Source organism: Sitodiplosis mosellana, unplaced genomic scaffold (genome assembly GCF_009176505.1).
Source record: "Sitodiplosis mosellana isolate CC-2019 unplaced genomic scaffold, AAFC_SMos_1.0 Smas_scaffold_6226, whole genome shotgun sequence".
Classification (NCBI taxonomy): domain Eukaryota; kingdom Metazoa; phylum Arthropoda; class Insecta; order Diptera; family Cecidomyiidae; genus Sitodiplosis; species Sitodiplosis mosellana.
Window position 1 is genome coordinate 9,488,388 of NW_022601467.1, and position 19,554 is coordinate 9,507,941.

Below are 19,554 nucleotides of genomic sequence, written 5' to 3' on the forward strand. Positions count from 1 at the left end.
ATGGAAAAACCAACAAAATTGGATCAGAAAAATTGCGACAAACCAAAATTGCATGACAAAATCAATTTAATTAAGTTGGAACCATTTTAAATTTTTATACTACAAATTGCGCTGTGGTTTGGTTTGAATTTAATATTCAACACACTATTGGTTGATGTGGATTTCGACACACAAAAAAGGGGTCCCATTTGCAATTGCATAAATGGAATGATTTCGCTTCGGAACATAATCCACAAAATAATGCTAATCCCAAAGCTGATGCTATTATGAGAAAAAAAAGCATCTCACTTTTTTGTTTGACATTCAGAAGTGATTTTTTGGTGACCTTGATAGGAATAGCAATTGAATGGCAAACATTAATCAGAGTTATAGCCAAATTCAATGCTCGCCCGGGTATCAATACCGTTTGACCAGACACACTGTCGATTTCTCTAGATTTGTTCTCTTTTTTCTCTCGCGTTCGAATTTCGTTTCGTTAATGCACGGCAAAATTAAAAGCGCATCGTTCAATTAGGAAAAGAACAGAATTATATTCATATATTCAATGCGAATGGGCAGCGAAAAAGAGAAGACGAAAAAAAACAAGTATGTGAGCAGATGTTTTCATTTAAAAATAGACCTTTTCATCTAGTCTTTTGAATGTGCCACCTCGATACACGAGCCGCTTTTTGTCGCAAGATTGATGACCTCTGAACTCAATCATTGGTGTCTATAGAGAGAGTTTATTTATAAGAAACGTCATTGGACCGTACGAGATACACATCACTTTGTCCGATTATCAAAACCCTAATCACCATCATTCGCAAAGAATAAAAAAAATATAGAAATGGACACAGAAGGTTTTTTTCTATTTGGATTCAATTAAAAACGTGAACAGAAAGATGGAAGAAAAATCAAAACACTGTGCAAGTCATCGAAAGCAAAAGATAATAAAACGATTAGTTTTTATGTGCTCCTTTAATATTGTTTTTTGGTTCAGCTGTTTCGAGAAACATTATGCCGGTCTCTGTCTTGATAACGCAAACCTTATTTTAAACATAAATATTCCGACCAGATTCATACTCTATGCATTGCTATAAAAGCATGCACTCTCACATCACGCTCGGCTCTTTTGCAAACGAAATTGAATTCGAAAGTAGAAAAGAAAAACCACTGAAATAAACTACAAAGGGTTCAGTTCAGTTCACATTTTGGACAGGAGAGCAAGAGCATGAAAATAAAATTGAATATTCTCTTTGCTGCATCAAATGAAATTTGGATTTTGCAAAAAAAAAAACGTAGAAATAAAAATTCGCATGTCAAACTCACCGTGTAGAAATATTTCGGAGATGATTATCCATATTGCAGCTACCAAATTAAACCAGTTGCAGAATCCTCGCTTTTTTCTCGTCATGCTTAAGCAGCTGTACACGGCTCTAATCTTTTGGCGAACTAATCTTTTGTTCGTTCAAATAAAAATAAAAACTAGACTCGCTAGTCAATGCGACGCGCGTTTCGTTTCGTTTTTTTTTCTTTCGTGTTTTTACTGGGTGCTTTGCGTTTTTTTCTTTCTTCACTCTCTCCTTTGCTTGCTTGCGGCAGCCAAATATTTTCGTATCAGTTTTTGTGTTGGTTTTTGAGCGTCTAGATTCTATTCAATTGAATTATATCGCTGTATATTTTTTTCGTTGGCTCGGCGTAGTTGTTGTTTTTCTTCTGCTCTTTGTGCCGTTTGTTTGATGCCGTTTTTTTTAATCGTACTGTTTTGTAGTCGCACTTCGTCTATGTGTCCTTTCACAGTTCGTTGGTATTAAAAAGTGTTCATTTGAAGGAGAAAAAACAGCTGAACTATATTAGCATCATCAGGTTTTCGCCCTATTCAAGATATTCACTGCAAAGAAACGACAGAAGATACATTAAAATGAAAATTGATTAGTAAATTATGCAAATGACTCATTTAAACGCAGTGATAGAAGGGTTTGAGATTCTAGTCGCTATGCGATTTTTTTCTCCTTCTTCTTTGAATTTATTTTTTCTTTCGTTCGTTCGTTCATTCGTTTATTTCCCTATTTCCGCTCTCCGCTTGGAATTATTTTGGAGTTGAATAGGAGAGAAAAAAGAAAACATTTAAAGTGCGTACAAAATGATGGTAATCAACAACTTAACTAAATATATCTAATGCTACTGGTAAACAAACGAAGGCAAAAAAAATCCGAATTCCAACGCAAGAAACGAGAACATCGAAGAAAGCCTAAGTCATTGGATGGCATTCGCTCACTCGCTCGGTCGGTTTGCTTGTTTGTTTGCTTTTTTCCAGTTCTACTTCTCGTTGCGAACATCTAAATCATTGTTGTTCGATAAGCCATTAAGATTTTCGATATTTATTGGAAAATTATGATAATGCGAATAAAAACGACGCGAACACATCTCTCTCATTCGAGAGACGGCAAGCATGCCAAGAAAAAGGAAACTCAATGCGAAAAATGCAAGCGCGCAAAATGATGGCAATGACGCCTTCGTCGGTGGCACGGAGGGTGTGAAAAGAGAAAAGTGGGTTGCAAGAAGAAAGAGAGAGCGAAAGAAATGATGAAAATCGATTTAATGGCAACATCATCACATTGAGGCTCACGATACAGATTAGCGCTTATTATTCAATACTTTTGTGCTGATGAGCTGTACAAATATGCACAAGATGATGGAATGATGGATCCAATCGATAGAAAATCGTTCGATTTTATGTGGAAGATGACACACATTTACGTCGATTGGCATACCGTGGATTTGTGAAAATTTTAAAATTAAAAATTACCACTGCCTTTCCTATTCACCATACGATCGCGTCGTGATCGTTTTGAATGATGTATATTTGTGTGATTGTGGTTGTTTTGTTGTGGTTCTCACACATTTCGTTCTTTTTTTTGAATATTGCAAATAGGAAAAAGAGGAAAAAGAGGAAAAAGAGGAAAAAGAAGAAGAAGAAAACGAAGAAAACGAACGTTTGAAACGTAGGTATTATCAACATTCATGGATGGCTATATCATTGAATATAAAAGAGCCGTTATTTTTAACATTCAATAAACGCGCAAATATTATGCTATTTATATACATGAGTGGATCGATGATATTCCCAAGCAACGGCAATTTGAATAACAACACGGCGGCGGCGGCAATGGCATGTGACAATTTCTCGAATGTTTGTGCCAACTGGAATATGTATAGTTTTTAATGAACGACGCTGGATTATGTGACACTTTTTAGAGCGTTTCGTTTCTTCCAGATCTTTTTTTCCCGCTTCTTCTTCTTACAGCCGATTTCAATCACTTTGCTATAGTCACTTTCCGTAAAATGCGCGATAATTTAGTCATTTTAGCCCCTCTTTGCTCGTTCACCAAGCAAAAATAAACGAGACACATTTTTATCTAGCGCATTTTTTTTTTCTCGGCGATTTGACAAAATAAAAAAGGCGGCCAATTGTTCATTGCCAGAGTAAAGCGAATGTGTGCGTACGTGCGTGGATATTATGTGTGGGTGTGTGTGAACGCGAATGAAAATTGAAGAAAAACAAATTAATTTATTTAAATTAAGTGTGTATTTCATTCGAATGCATTGCTATGCGACACGTTATGTTTTGTTTTTATTTGTGAGTTCACGTTATTGACGCAATAACGAGACGACTTTTGTCTTCGTTGGTTCGTTAACACGTAATGTATAAAAACGGGTACGCAATAGCAACAACGATGACGATGACAACGATGGAACAAAGAAGATCTTGAATTGTACATCATGTACAGTCTGTAGAGGACAATTTAATCGCCTTATGCTCAACGAGTGTGAGTGGATGACAACGAGAGACAAAAAGGGAGGAAGAGAGAGAGAGGGAGAGAGGGAGTTGGGGGAGCCGTTGAGACAAAAACAAAAGCTATGAAATTGAAAGAATCAGCGTAATATAGCGCAACATCTTGTTGAGAGCACAATCTTATGACGGCTTCTTTTCATTCAACATTCCAAAAACCCCATACATTTAAGTCAAAGACATTGTGAGCTTGAATTAAGCGCACAACGAGTGCGAACGAACGCAGAAAAGAAAGTAGAAAAAAAGCGAAGAACGATGCAAAATCCACAAGAAAAGGCGAAGACGACGACAAAGACGAAGCGAAGCCGAAAAAAAAACAAAACACTTCGTAAAATGGAAAAATATTAATGATCCACAAAATTTGGCTTTACACAAACGACTAATCTTAATCTCTTTCAGTGTTCATTAACGAAACCGCTTCTTGGATTTTATATTCTTTGACGTGCGGTATGCTCAAGACCTACTGTGTACAGCGCGAAAAAGAGACTCTCTCTCTCTCTCTCTCTCTCTCTCACTTTGCGCTGAGATATATCGGGCTGTAAGTACGTTGTGTCTCTCGTCTACACCGATACAATGTTTACCATAGCATCAGCTTTTCGTCCCCGTGTATTGGTGGGCGTTAAATATTTGCATTGTTTATGGCAACGATGCGATGAAGAAATGGAAATCGGCTAACCGAGAAAACTCAACAAACACTGTGCTAGAATATTGAAATAACTCGTCTCTTTCTTTCTTTCTTTCCCTTTCTATCCATATCTGTGCATGTGTCTTTCGACAATCAGATTGTATGGCCGGTATATTTGGAATGGGCATTTTTCCATTCTGCATAATCTATAGATCTATTCATTTGAATTAGCCATCTTTGCCATCACTCTCATTTAGTCTTAAATTGAAGTTAACTGTGGTGGCGCAGACCATTCACAACGACCAACAAGCACCTAAGTCTGAAAACAATGGAAATTGCAACCATAGCGAAAAATTGCGGAGAACCAAGGGGGAGACGAGTATACAACGAGAAAGGTGAAGAAGGAGAAGAATGAGAAGAATGAGAATAAGAAAAAAACAAAAAATTAGTCGACAAGCTTTGCGTAAAAGTAACAAATGTGCACCTACAATAAGAGAGTAGAGAGAGAGAGAGAGAGAGAGAGAGAGAGAGAGAGTGAGACATTGAGGTGTCGTGTTCTGACTATAATAATAGTCATAAAATTGATAATACGACGAAGTACAACAAAGATCGAAACGATGTCGGTTTTTTTCTCGGAGGGAAAACGAACGGAGAGCTAAGCGAAACACCGTGTTGCCCACAAACAATAAACCAACATCCAAAATAGCATCAATTCGGTGTATACTTTTGAATGGAAAACGCCGTTTCGAAGATATGCTTTTGAGTTTTTCGCCTGCTGTGCAATTTTTCGGTATTTACCAAGAGTTTAAGACCGGGCGATACGCACACGGTGACGTATCCAAACGACTTCACTCTCATCGGACGTATACTCAATTTGGAGTTTGTGGCCTCTCCTCTCTCCGTATTATGAATATTCAAATTGAACAAAAATATTTAATGATGGTTTTAGGTTTTAAAGTGAAAATAAATTAATCAAACAGCTTGCAAAACAAGCAGGCGTTCTCTTCTCTTCCCTTTTTTCCACTCTCGCTCTTGCTCTTGCTCTCTGCCAATGCCAATGGAATGTGTAGCAAAAAGCCGCAGTTACTTTGTTTTGAAAACGACCGGACTGAAATCGAATGCGAAAAAGATTAGTTTTGTTTTGGAAAATGTGGTTGAACCACAACATCAAATTGGTTGGCGAAGAGGAAAGAGAACGGTAGAAAGAGCGACAGAAGTGAGATGGAGACAGAGAAGGGTAGCAATGTTTGTTGGTCTACTCATGGTTTTTTTTCCCATCATTTGATTTGGTTCGGTTGGTCGACTTTGATGCCATTTCAAAATAAGTAAATGCACGTGCTTTCATTTTACCAAAAATGAAAATTAAACAGACTTTCCCCAGAGTTGATTAATATTGACAAAGGAACCGAACATGTCAATACCTATGGAAACCAAAAATGTCGGAATATTTTCAAACATCAAATGACTCTAGAAATGACTTGTGTCATAACAAGTGCTGCCTTGAAATTTTGCCAAAGAAACAATTTCCACGTCACTTTCAAATTGATATGCGTTTGTTGCTGCCGCTGTTGCTGTTGTTGTTGTTGAAAAGTAACAACAGGAGATGAATTTGGGAATTTGAACTCGTGCACACGAATACTGAGCACATATCCATGTCAATTTGAGTGAGTGTGTTGATGGCGTTAGCGGTGGCTGGAGGGAATGGAAGTCGTCGGTGGTTGCCGAAAGAACATCACGCACACATAGACTCTGAAATGACTGGCAACCGAGAATTTCAAAATACACTTCAATTTCAAGGGGGTTTTGTCTTATGAATTAGTTTGAACGCAAGTACATAAACGATGCGGTACCAATCTAAATGCTACTCTAAATGCCACACACTGAATGTATGCAAGATAAATGACAAATGTCTGCATTTAATATAAGTCAAACGCACAATCATTGGTTTTTTTGGGGGAGGACGATATGCAACGGAGAAGAAAGAGAGAGAGTGTGTGTGAGAGAGAAATGGGACCAGACACTTCTTTGTCGATGATGATTTTTAGTGTCTTTCACCAATTCACCGGGAAAATGGTCCCAAAAGCGACACAGAATTTCAACGATAATTATACAGCACACGGGTTTATACACGAAATCCAGCCATCTATGCATTAGCTATAGCTAGTCGACGAGTCGAACTAATGCCTATCGAATGTTTGACGTTGCTCCTGATTGGAAATTTATAGGGGCAATGCTGTAAATTCACATTTCGTTTCTCATGCCAATTGAATTTAATGCTTTGGTCTCAAACATTTGTTGGCAGCCGCGCGACTCACACACGTCCTATCGCCTGTTCGCCCGCGCTCTCACACACACATGTGCTGTATACACGAGCTGATACTGTTGTTTAGCCACACATAAATGCACATGCACAAACGAAGGCATGCGGTGAAATCAGACTAACGAATATTTACGTAAACGATGGAAATTTGTTTTAGGTTTTTGGTTTACACGGAAATAGCGAAATGAATAAAATATCCAATTGTTCTTGTCGGATATGCTTGCAATTTTAAAATAAATTGACGAAAGAATTGTTGCGAATCGATTTTGTTGAATATTTCACGTGAAATTCATCGACCAAAACCAATCGAATCGATGGGAGTTTAATTTGAAAATTTCGTTTCATCGATGTTTGTAAAACGGTTCGCAACGGAATATGATGTACGAATTGTTAAACGTATGTTCCCCACAAATGTTCGTCGATTGCTAATTTCAATTATGCAAATACCCAGGAATGATTTTGAAATAGAAGAGAAAGGAAAAAAGGCGAAGAATATTTCATCTATCTGGGGAAAATTCTCTTTGCTTTTTCCATTTCCATTTCGTATATTTCGCCATTTTCCAACTAATTTTCATTCGCACTGGCATCACTCAAATGATTTGAAAACCAAATTGTTAGCTTTGGTTTTAATGAATCTCGTATGTCATTGCCTCAGAGAAATCGTCCAGTGTATTGAGATGGCTGCAGCGCTGTGTGCAAACCAAAAAGAGATCATTTGAATATTTTTACACAGCAATTAAAACATTTTACGATGTCTCTAGATAGATTTATGCGAAGGATTGAGAGAAAGTGGGAGGGAGAGGGAGAGGGAGAGGGAGAGCGAGAGCGAGATAGAGAGTGAAATAATACCAAAAAAAAACTTAACAAAAGTGGTGCTGGACTTTGTATGGATGGTTCGTGTTCGCAATCATCATTTATATTATATTTACTGCGGCAAATGAATAAATTTCACTTTATACTTTGGCTGATTGTGTTAACCTCTTTTGCGAAAATAAATTTCAACTATATTTGTTGAAGATTTGCAAAGAGGCTGCCCACCCATCGGTGGCAAAGTCAAATCAAGCGTGTGCTTAATGAAAAGAAAAGCTATAGAGATAGAGATAGAGATAGAGAGAGAGAAAAAGAGACAAAAATTACTTTCCCAGGAAATAAATGCAAATATTGAACGGTTGGGTATAGCTTCGAACTTTTGCGTAACAATTAGGGAATAAATCAGACAGATTATTATTTGTAAGTAAAGTTATAATAAGAAGCGATTTAAATTGTACTTTTTTTCGTTTCTTTTTGGTCTTTCGTGTCTTGTTCTGCCGCATGCCTGCGGTTTCGAGTTTATTCAATATTGTGTATTTTACAATCGTTTTCCCAGCAGAACATTAACGGAATGAATAATAAATAGCGACCAGAAGAAGAACAAAAAAAAATGTGAAGGAAATTTTTGAGCGAAAATCGCGTTCCTCAATGGAATTGAAGTTTTCGTATCGTTTCACATCTCAAAGACGAATCGCATGGAATAGAGAATATGCACAATTTGGGCTTGGAGACTCTTTCGCATTACACTTCAATACTTTGTATAACGCTTTTCTTTCCGCTGAGAATTTGTATGATGCGACAGAGCAAGCTGCTGCGGCAGCAGCACACTGTTTACCGGTTGCGTTACCAATGTTGCAATATATTGCTCATGCAGCACATACTACCCTCTTCTCAACTTTTTTTTTTATTGCAAATGCGAATAATGTTATTCAATATGACTAAATGCTGCAAATATGATTTACTTCAACTAAAAATCCAAAACCAGAAAAGAAAGTGGTGAAGGGAGAGAGATAGAGAGAGTGCTAGAAGCATAAAACGAACGTATGGGAACACTGAACGCAACGTCACGTGAAAATGGATGACGGTATTTTGTACATTAATTTATTATTTGATCACATAAATGTGCATGGCTTGCGAAGGCAGCAACATAAAAACAGGGTAGATAAAATGCAACACACAAAAACCTTGTCACACATAATATAATATTGCGCTTTAATCGTTTTCTCTTTTGCAATTTCTTATAATGAGCGTGTTGTATGCACATTGCACACACACACAAGTAGTGAAATAAACGGTAACGTTTTCCGTTTTTGTTTCCCATTGACTTGGAAACCTTCTTCAATTCCCTCATGCTTGGTTTTCCTTTTTCATCTCTGTGTGTTCACTTCAAAGGGCGTAGCAGCGAAATGAAGGAAAAAGCTCGTTTGTATAAAAGAGAAAATCCAAAGAACGAAATAGGAAAAAAAAAATCTCCTTCCCGACAAAGTAAACTATTGCACGATGTAATCAGTTTAAGCACTTGTATCAATATTTGCTGGAACGCTTTGCAAAAGAGAGCAAAGATATTTGGTTTCGTATTCGTTTTAATTTGCACGCAAATGGGTCAATCTTGCACTTATTTCATTTCAAATTGACATTTTGAATGCGGACAACTTTCATGAAATCACTTTTCATCTCCGTTTCTTTATTTATCCACGGTTATTCGGTCGAAATGCTCAGGTTTTGTTAAACGTTTGCATTACACTCGCCTCCAATGCGCGCCAGTTCACAACTGCGACTTCCGATCGAATTGTGGCAGCCACCGTTCTAGGATAAATTTTATTAAACGCTTTTAATTGGCTCTTAATATATTTGAGCATGAGATGATGTAATTACCGATGAAACCACTTGAATTAATTAAAATTTACTACAATATTTGATATTGTGTTGTTAACCGATTAAATTCTCTCGCGTAAAATTCCTGCATTTCGATTTTTCACCCTGATCTGCCGCCCGAAAAACAATGCACACGCTTCATAAGTATTCAGGTGCTTGGAAATTCGATGGTTTTTCAGTGGAATAACGATACGCTGTTTATGTATTGTGTGCACAACATAATATTTTGCGATGAATAGAAAAGTATTTTCGTTTCGGCGTTTTTCACCTGAAGCGTCGCGGCGAAGAATGAATCGTTCAATATGTAGGCATTTCAAGCGTAAATTTACATTTTCACGATAATAATTTTTGGCCTGTGCAAATTCATCCACATTCAACCAATTCAAGGTGACTAGGAGCGAGATACAGGGCAAACGAATGAACAAAAATGAGAAGTGCCGAAATACAGAGATACAGAGAGATAGAGAAGGAGAGAGAGAGAGAGAGCGAGAGAAAAAGGCGGCCAAATCATTTCCATTTTTCTGTTATTCGAAATGTAATTTGTATTAAAGTGAATTATAATTAATTTATATCCTATGCATTTACATTGCTAATGAACTATAAATATTGTTTTAATTTTCATTGGCCTATCGAACGTGGAATGTAAGGTACTCAAAATCAAAATTGAATTGTTTCGATACATTACAATATATAATATATATGCGTAGAACCACCTCACCACCACCCACAAAAAATTTCAAATCGTAATTCGGTGTTGCATATATGCAAATGGTGTGTTATTTTGTATACATTTGTAGGCCTACCCCATAATCATTGAAAATATGTTCGACAAATAAAAAGATCCTGAACACAGTTTGATGGTTATTTTTGATGGTGTTTTGTGCCACTGATGAAATCTAATTCCAAACAACCATGCAACCGGAATAGGCGCACATTTTCAATTGTGTGCAAAGTTGCGTTATTATTTGAGTGGCTGTGTGTGCGTGTGTGTATGTGAGTGGCATATTCTTCGTTCAATTTCGCTTAATAGCTGGACGTGCATAAATTTATGGTCTACGCACAACAAACACATTTCGGTTCAGGAAGAACAGGAGGAAGGAGAGGTTGGGATGGAGATCGAAATGTTGCAATTCGATATTTTGGCTGAGATTTGCTGAATTGGTGAGTCCATAGCGAAAAATTATGTTCGTGTAGTAAATTTTATAAATTGAGAGATCAAACTACAAATATACGAATAATACTATAATAATAATATATTAATTGATGGCTTTAACGTGCATTAACCCTCTAGTTCGCAAGACCGCCAAAAGGCGGGGTACATAAATTGGGTCATAACTCGGGTACCACATTCTAAATTGATAAAAATATAGTGGTATTGCATTTGGCAGGTTCTTAGCTTTGAATTGATATATAACTTTACCAGCCTAAGGCATGCTGGTGTCGAGTTATACGCCCTCAAAGTCGGAAAATTTCGAATTCCGCCAAAAGGCGGTGTTGCGAAGTAAAGGGTAAATTTCAAAAAAGTAGGCTTGGAGGGCGCATTTGACTAGATATCCGGGCATGAATACCTTCATTTGAAAGGTATTTCCGAGACGCATACATAGCCGTTTAAATCATTGAAATTCTCATTTTAGTTTTTAAGATATGAACTTTCGCGTTTTCAAATTTCGAAAAGTTTTTCCAATTTTCCGGCTAAGGAAAAGCTTTTCGGGAAATTATTTTATTTTTTTCGTTTGCCTCGGCTAAAACTCAACACATCTATAGTATTAGCAACTCTTAAAAAAAATGGCGCAGTAGAGGGTTAAATCAACAATGTTATGTACACAACATTGGAGAAAGAGAAAAGGAGTGAGGAGGGGGCAAATTGATCGAAATTTTTTCGGTTTTTGGCCAATGTTTGCCGCCTAGTCGCGATACCACACATATACACACAAGCACACGCACACACGCGCACACATCGGGCGACGGACAGACAAAGGGTGTGACTAAGTGTTTACGAACATGTTCGCGCGTGTGATACAGCGAGAATAAAATGATTATTCCACTTTCTGCAATATGAATACGCATAGATTTTAATGCATAGGAAGAAAGAACGAGAGCCATTTTCCCGATCGAAATGGGTAATTTTCTATTAAATCACTCATTTTATATGGTCAAACGTTTGACTTCCGTTGCCGTTTTCGTTTTGGCTTTTTGGCCAGCCGTTGTGTGCGTATTTTGTTGTTTTGTTGTTTCTTCTTTTTCACTCTCAATTCGATGCCTACGTATCGTATGTTTTCGTTTGAACAATGCGCTGACTAGACAACAATAACATCGATAATAATATCATAATACTGTCATTGTATGAATGCGTATTGTTGTGCATATCGATCGTGAGTTTCATGGAAAATAAGCGAATGAAAATGAAGGGAAAATTAATATAGCGCGAATATTTCATGCACAAAAGTGCACAGAATAGATTATGTTGTAAAATTTCAACGTGATGGAAAGCACAATGAATTTGTGCTGGACCAAAACTATAGTAAACCGCAACGAAATGGATCGGATTGAATCGGTAATATCCAATTTTGGTTCCGCGAATTATGAGCGCATACATACGCGTGTGAATGTGTTTGTGTAAGTGGAAAACGTGTATTAAATCGCGCGAATACAAATGAAAATATTTTAATCTCTCTTGTAATAAATAATTACCAAATCTCTATTTTAAATCTCTTTGCATTCTACAGCAGTTGTACGCGATCCAGCCATTCAACGCGCGTTCCGCATTAATTCATAGCAAAATAACCAATAATTACGAATAAATGTTTAAATTTACTTGCATCCCAGCACAGATTGAATCAAAAAGTGGTGCAGACACTTTTTTTTCATTGTCCTTCTTAAATGTGTGCATTGTGCCATTGGGCCATTGTGCGAATGGCATACACACGTGCACAATACTATATACAGCATGGAGACAACACATTTGATTCAATGACGCATCGAAAGTGGCTCGGCTCAGATTGCGCCATTGTTTTCATCCCTCTCTCTCTCTTTCTCTCTCTCTCTCTCTCTATATATGCAACTGTGGCAACAATAACAAGTGAAACTATCAAATGCAATTATTTACATTTATTCGTATGTGAAAGTTCATAAATAAATATTTGTATAGACATTGTCCATTAGACGCAACAACAGACTCTTATGTAATTGTTGATATGGCAGTGTTTGTGCCTCAGCTTTATCACCCATACACGCGCGCACATGGCGTTTACAAGGATTTTAAAATCAAATTATCCTGTACGTTTACAATTACACGCCAGAAACATTGGAATTTATGAGATCATGTACGCTCACCAAATCAAATACATTCATCGATACATGTACATATATAGGGATGTGTGTGTATGTGTTTGTGACATTTACATTGAAAGAGAGGCAGATAGTGAGCCGAAAGCATCATTGTTCGCATTTAAATCACAATCCGATCTGTTCGTTGGTACACATGCAGCGCAAATCCTGAATGAAGGTATTATAGTCAGGCTTAAATGTTCGATATATTGAATTGAGTGAAGGAAGCAAAAGAGCTTACCTAAATAAAACCTCAACGATTCGATTAAAAATTTGTGTTTTTATTTCTCGTCGTCGTCGTCGTCATCATCATCATCGGCGTCCCCTCTATTTGCCACTGCACGCTTATGGCTTTGCTGTCGCTGTTGTTATTGCTTTTTTGCTCCGATAAAATCAAATTGTTATACTGCCCCATAAATTATGGTTCACATAATTACAATGGAATATGATCTATTATTATGTTTTGAACCAAAGTGCTCGGTAGCTTTGCTCAAATGAAAAATGAAAAACGAAATAAGCTTTTGTTGGTAATTTTAGATTTGCCCCACCGTACTCTCGTCGCTTGCGTTTGAAAATTGATTGGAACAATTTCAATGTGCAACTCGAGATGCTGCTTCACACAAAGCCATAACAATCGCTTTATTATTTAAATGTGTCTATGTTTTGAACTTAATTCTCATATGATCGCTTCCAATATAAGTGGCACTATGTATTGCATATACTTATTTTGCAAGCAATCCACTTATTGACCACGTACTTTCGGTTCAACAAGATACATGCTATTAGAAGTACGACAATGCAAGCTGAATACCGAACAGAGGAGAGGGAAATAACTCTCATAGGAACAAGATCACGCCAGTATTGATGATGCTTGACTGTATGTGTGCAAGTGTGTGCCCGTTTTATGTGCCCAACATTGTATCATTGTGCCTCCGGAACGTTTATTTTTGGTTTATTAAATGTTTCTTAATCATTGCATATAAATCAAATGCAAATACATTCGCAATTTAGATAAATTGACAATCTCAAACTGTGTGCACGAAGTAGCAAAGTGTTGGACGATAAACGCATACACAGTAATAGATAGATACATACGTATGTATGTGTACAAGCTTTTGGTATTAAAATGTATCGATATTTGTGGATATTCAATAAATAATGTGATTATCGTTTGTAATTCATTGTTGAGTTTGTTGATGATTATAACGACGATAACGATAATAACTATCTATGAATGGTCTCGTCAATGGAAAAGACGTGCGACATGCTATCAACGTGCAATGGAATGAGATGGGATGAAGTTAAGTATGATAATATTAAACGATTTAATTGCTCGCACAAGATAATGATGATTTAATGGCCAAATGAAAAAGATCACGTATTACACATTCATCCACATGCTCTTACAATTTGATCTATAAACCCGCGTGCGCACACACCTCGTAACCATTATAACAATCATAGTAATGGCATTTTCTTCAATTTTACCACCGGGACTCAGATCATTCATCATACTTGAGAATGTGTTTTTTTTCCTGACTCGTTCCACTTTTTTGAAGTTAATTTCCTCTAGATATTTTTACCACATTTACATAATATCCAATTTTGTGTTCTGGGAAATTACTCTTGCATTTTAACGAAACGCTGGAATGGAGTGGAGTGTTGATGTTTTTATCAAGAAAATTTGAATTTCCGATTATTGAATCGATTTGCATAAACAAACGCGGCTTTTTTTTACTTGTTTTGCCGTCGATAAAAACAAAAGGAATAGAGAGAGAGAGAGAGAGAGAGAGAGAGAGAGAGAGAGAGAGAGAGAGTGAGAGAGAGAGAGAGAGAGCGAGAGAGCGAAAGGGAAAGAGAGTGGCGGCGAAATAATCGAATGCGGCGTAATTGTAGCGAAAATTGTGTGAACGATGCCAGGTTTTGTGCTTGAGAACAATGAAAACAATGGCAAAAGCTGTACACGATTTAGTTAACGATTGACGTTTATGAGTTTGGTGAATTGGCTAAAAAGGAAATGGAGGAGCAGTCATGTGCCACAGCAGCAGCAATGAAGCATGGAACATATAAATGACAAATGTGATGTTGGCGTTGAGACAGTATTGTTTCAAAAACTTGTACATCAAGTGGATGACATCTGAATACTATATTAGATATATTTCGGTATGTGTATCTACGTATGTGTGTTTCTTGTTCATTAAACGATAGTTCCCATGTCTGTATGGTGAGATTTACGTTGAGTCTATGCTATTTTCGTCTACACTTTATATGTTTAGTCGGTGTTCACCTGGTTGTGTGAGCCGATTTGTTGGCATGTGTTTGCATGTGTCGTCGCACCAAATCCAAACATCTAATGCACACGCATATATGCCACATACAGCCGCTTCAAGCCGCACCGAAGCCGAATCACACATTATTTTGATGCTGGGTAATTCTGCAAGGCATTTAATTCGTACACTTCATACATATTATTGTAAGTCGTGCTTCGAATAATTACGCCATTAAACAATTTGTTATGGTCTTTATTTTCTCTCTCAATATTTGCGCCTCACCGTTGAGTTGTAAGGTATTTTGCCAACGACATGATGCGAGATAGCAATGTACGTGTACGGGTGTTTTTCGTTAGTGCACAAATATTTTCAGATACGCTGAAACCACTCGGTGTCTATGCACACATTCACACTCATACACACATACACACGCGCGTAAAGTAGAGCAGAGCCGAGACAAGCAGAGGAAAAAAACGGCATTTATTATTACACATGGCACACATCCGTTCGTCGAAAGGAAACATTACCATGGACTCTTTCACCGTCTGCATCCTTTCTCCCGGTCGGGTTTTAAGATACGATCGCACTAATACCAACACAAACACGTATCATCTTTGCAATCGAAATCTTGTAAATGTTTTGAAAAAGCTCTTGCTCTCACTCACTATCGCATATTCTCGCTCTCTCTTTCTCTTGTGCGTACACAAACAATTTCCACACATGTCGAACACGGCGAGTATATGTGCCATCGCACATACCTAGGTTTCGTGTGTCTAAAAGCATTTCATGCATCGTAAAAGAACAATAATAATTGGATTATAATATACATCCATCTATCCATATCTCGATGGAATGACACACCGAGTGTATATGAGTGTGATTATGTAGGATAGATTACGATGCGTCATTTTCAAGTTTTAACAAATTATACCGATTTCGGCATAAATCACTAACAAAATGTACTAATGATTTCTTTTTCTCTTCTGCTGCTCTTCTAACTAAATGCGAACGAGAATATCGTCGTAAAACACGCACTCTACCGTCGAGTCATACGGAATTCGATTCGATTGCACCATCAAGAATTCAGGTAAATTGCTATGTTATTTTTGATGCTTGATATACACGGTGAATTATACAAGCTCGTTTGACAATTTACTACCCGTTAGACGAGAGAGCCTGAAAATGTTGAATAAGCAATTTTCGAGAGTTGCTTACGCACAAACATGAATAGATAATTATTTGAGACGATTTTCATTTGTTATTTGAGCGATATGCTTGCCAGCCAACCTGCCTGTCTGCCTACACTGCCTGTCTGTCTGGTTCGTTTGTTCGCACGCCAAAAGTGCACTTAAATTCATCCTTCCTGCGAGGCACCAACCAAAAACGTTATATTCCACTTGAAAATTTAATCAAATATCTTCAGACACACACATGCACACACAAATCACGAATTGTTTACACTTACACAGTCGATCACGAACAGCGACTTTCGTTGCTCAATCAATTTTCATTCTAGTTTGTTTAATTTATAAAATTGTTTGTTTTGGAAAATGAAATCGAATTCACCATTCACTCGGCACGACTATTCGAGTCGCTGACTCGGTTCGAATTGAACGGAACTATTTGCCAGTTGCTGTAAATAACGGAAGCATTTTAATGAATGAACAAAGAAAACGGAAAGGAACAGAGAAAAAAAATTGTCATTTGAAAATCTATGTCTCCCTCGAATTGATTAAGTTTTTCCGTCGAAGGAAAAAAAAAACGTTTCAGTTGAAGTGTGAACGCGCGTCCTCATTTTTTCGCTACGACTTGAGTAGTTAATGAATTAAACACCATTTTACAATTCGATTTTTTCTCTGTCTCTCTCTCTCTCTCCGTGTATTGAATAATCAGAATATATTTTGAGATAATCTATGCTCAAGAGACGAACTGAATTTTTTGTCGCAATTGGAGGAATCAACATCCTTTATAATAAGAAAAAAAAAGAAACAATAATAAAAAAAAATGTTGAACACAAACACGTCTCTAGTTAATAAGTCATGGATGCGAATCGTAAAATAAAGCCGAGATTAAGGGCAGAATGGCTTTTATTTGACGCAAACAATACAACGTAATTTGTATGGTTGATGCACGCGGAAGCCGGAACGAAAAATTAGCGAGTATTTCATTTTTTATGTTTCACGTTTTTAATAATTCACACAAAATATCAGGCGTTCGCGCATTTCATTGGGGGTGCTTTGTGATTCGTGGATAGCGAGTGAATGAAAACGAGCACGTCGCTCAAGTGAGCGTGAGAAAGAGTGTGTACGGGATGAGAAGAAGCCGTGAGATGAAGAAAAAGGAAAAAAATGAAACACACAGCAGAATTGAATGGATAAAAGAACGAATGAATCGAGATTGAAATGCTAACGCAGTATCCTCGCGTTCAGATTCAGTATGATTCAATTGCGACGATCTAAAGCGAATATAAAGATCCACATAAGATTTATCTATAATTCGCGTACTTATATATACCTGCGCTTATACGTACTCGCCGTTTGTACACTCGTTCGCCGGGCTTTGCTGCCCGATTCGTTCACTCGATTTTCCATCTCGCTCACGAAAATCACATAAACACAACACTTTGGTGCGAACGAAACAGGAATTCATAATTTAGGAATGCACATCATGTGTGCGTGTGTGTGTGTACGTTGCTTAGTGCTAGCAAATGCGCGCGAAAAGCAAGTGATTGCAAAGCAGCATTTTGACTCGCATGAAAGTAATACCATGTAAATGTCCGTATATCCATCATCAATGAAATTCGAAAAATGTAAGAAAATTCACGCAGAAAAAAAATCAACCCGAGTGAGAGAGAACTAAGGGAAGAAATCGAGCGCGTATGAACCACGTAACCCAAAAATAATTCACACACACGACGAAATGGTGACGGATAAGTGGGCGCGCACTAACAGGCACGAATTGGTTCTCTATTTCGGTGTTCGTGTGCTATTTCGTATTAAAACAATTGAAAAGACAAAACAATGCAGCTGTGAGAGAGAGAAAAGAATGGAAAAACAACTGGCGAATCAACGTCACGCAAATTCCAAACGCAAATGTTAAATGGCATTGAAATGCGAAAAACTTTTGTTCGAAATTGTCGAAATAGCGGCAACAAGGGAGAGTAGAAAAAATGGCGTCAATACTGGTAATGATTGTGAATGATGATACTATTAACCAGAAGCGATCTTAACACGATTTTTCAATATTTCCCTGTCGATAATATCGATTTCAATTTTGGCTGACGCTTTAGAAGGTGCCGTTTGTGAATGCGCGACGTGAGTATTCTACTCTTTGTGTGTGACGTGTTATTGTCGTTTTTTTCTCTTTCTCCCATGTTTTTTACTTGTTTTTGTTGCCGTGGTCGTCCAAAAATTTGAAGCTTGACGGCTGCTGCTGTTTCTTCCTTTTTTTCGCTCGGCAAAGAGAAAAACATCTGTGAATTTATTGGCCATTTGGTTGTACGTTTTCCGTGTAATTTGAAATCGCTGACTCGTACACAATATTTGAAAATGTCTTCTCGGACGTTGCAAGTTTTAATATTAAATGCACTCAAACATTCAAATATTGTAGCACAATTCGAATGAATAGAGCCCAGGACCCAATAAATGTGAACGCGAAAGAAATGCTTTTGGCAATGAAAAATGTAAAATTAAATCCAAAAATGCGTGCACAAAATTCGGAATAAAAAGATGTAAGGGACGAGTGGCGGAGAGAAAGAGAGAGAGAGAGGGTGCGAGATGACATGAGTCTTGCCTTGGGAAGCGCGCGATATCACCCACTCTTCCCTCTTTTTTCTTTGAAAAAAAAACCTGATTCGAGTTCTGTTCGGTCGGGAATGGCCGTGAAAAAGGCAATAAGTCGTTTAGTTAAATAATAAAAGAGTGTTGTGCACTTTGTGAAAAGTGCCGTCGAAATGGATCGAATCGCGTCGTGCTCTCCTTACTCCCTCTTTCTTCCGTACCATTGGCGAGCAACAACAACGAATTAGGAAAAATAACTGAACACATAAAAATAAATGATATTGGTTGTAATGCCTGGCGTTCACTCACAATGCTCACAATTCAGATGGCGAAACGGCGATGCAACACATACATAGAAACTGCGGGTGATAATTAAAAAAAATTTGATTTCACAAGTGGATTACAATCCAAGAAATTATTTAAAATTTAAAATCCAATTTGTTTTGATGTTCGCTCCAATTTTTCCCAATGACACACACCAAACATGCTTTTCTTATTTTAATCGAATTTCGTGCCGTTTGCCTGACTGTGTGAGTGTGTTCGCCATGCTTTCGCTATTCCACTGTTTCCCTTTAGTCCTCCCATCTGCCCGCCTTCGAAATTAACGAGAAATCTAATCCAAATGGACGGTGGTTCAGGCAGCAGTTCTACTGTACGGTGTACGGTGCACACTAGAGTGGTCCAAAAAAAAGATGGTCGAAGAAAAAAAGTAACGT

General features: G+C 37.5%; 1 protein-coding gene across 2 annotated transcripts in view; it reads right to left on the bottom strand.

Annotated features, from left to right (window-relative positions):
- LOC129578493 (uncharacterized) overlaps positions 1-19,554 on the bottom strand; it is a 132,651-nt gene that overhangs the window by 17,892 nt on the left and 95,205 nt on the right. For both annotated transcript variants that reach the window (XM_055467186.1, XM_055467185.1), the window contains exon 3: positions 1,309-1,870. In XM_055467186.1, the coding sequence (XP_055323161.1) occupies positions 1,309-1,393 (85 nt within the window). In that variant the 5' untranslated portion in view covers positions 1,394-1,870. The remainder of the gene's footprint in view (positions 1-1,308; positions 1,871-19,554) is intronic.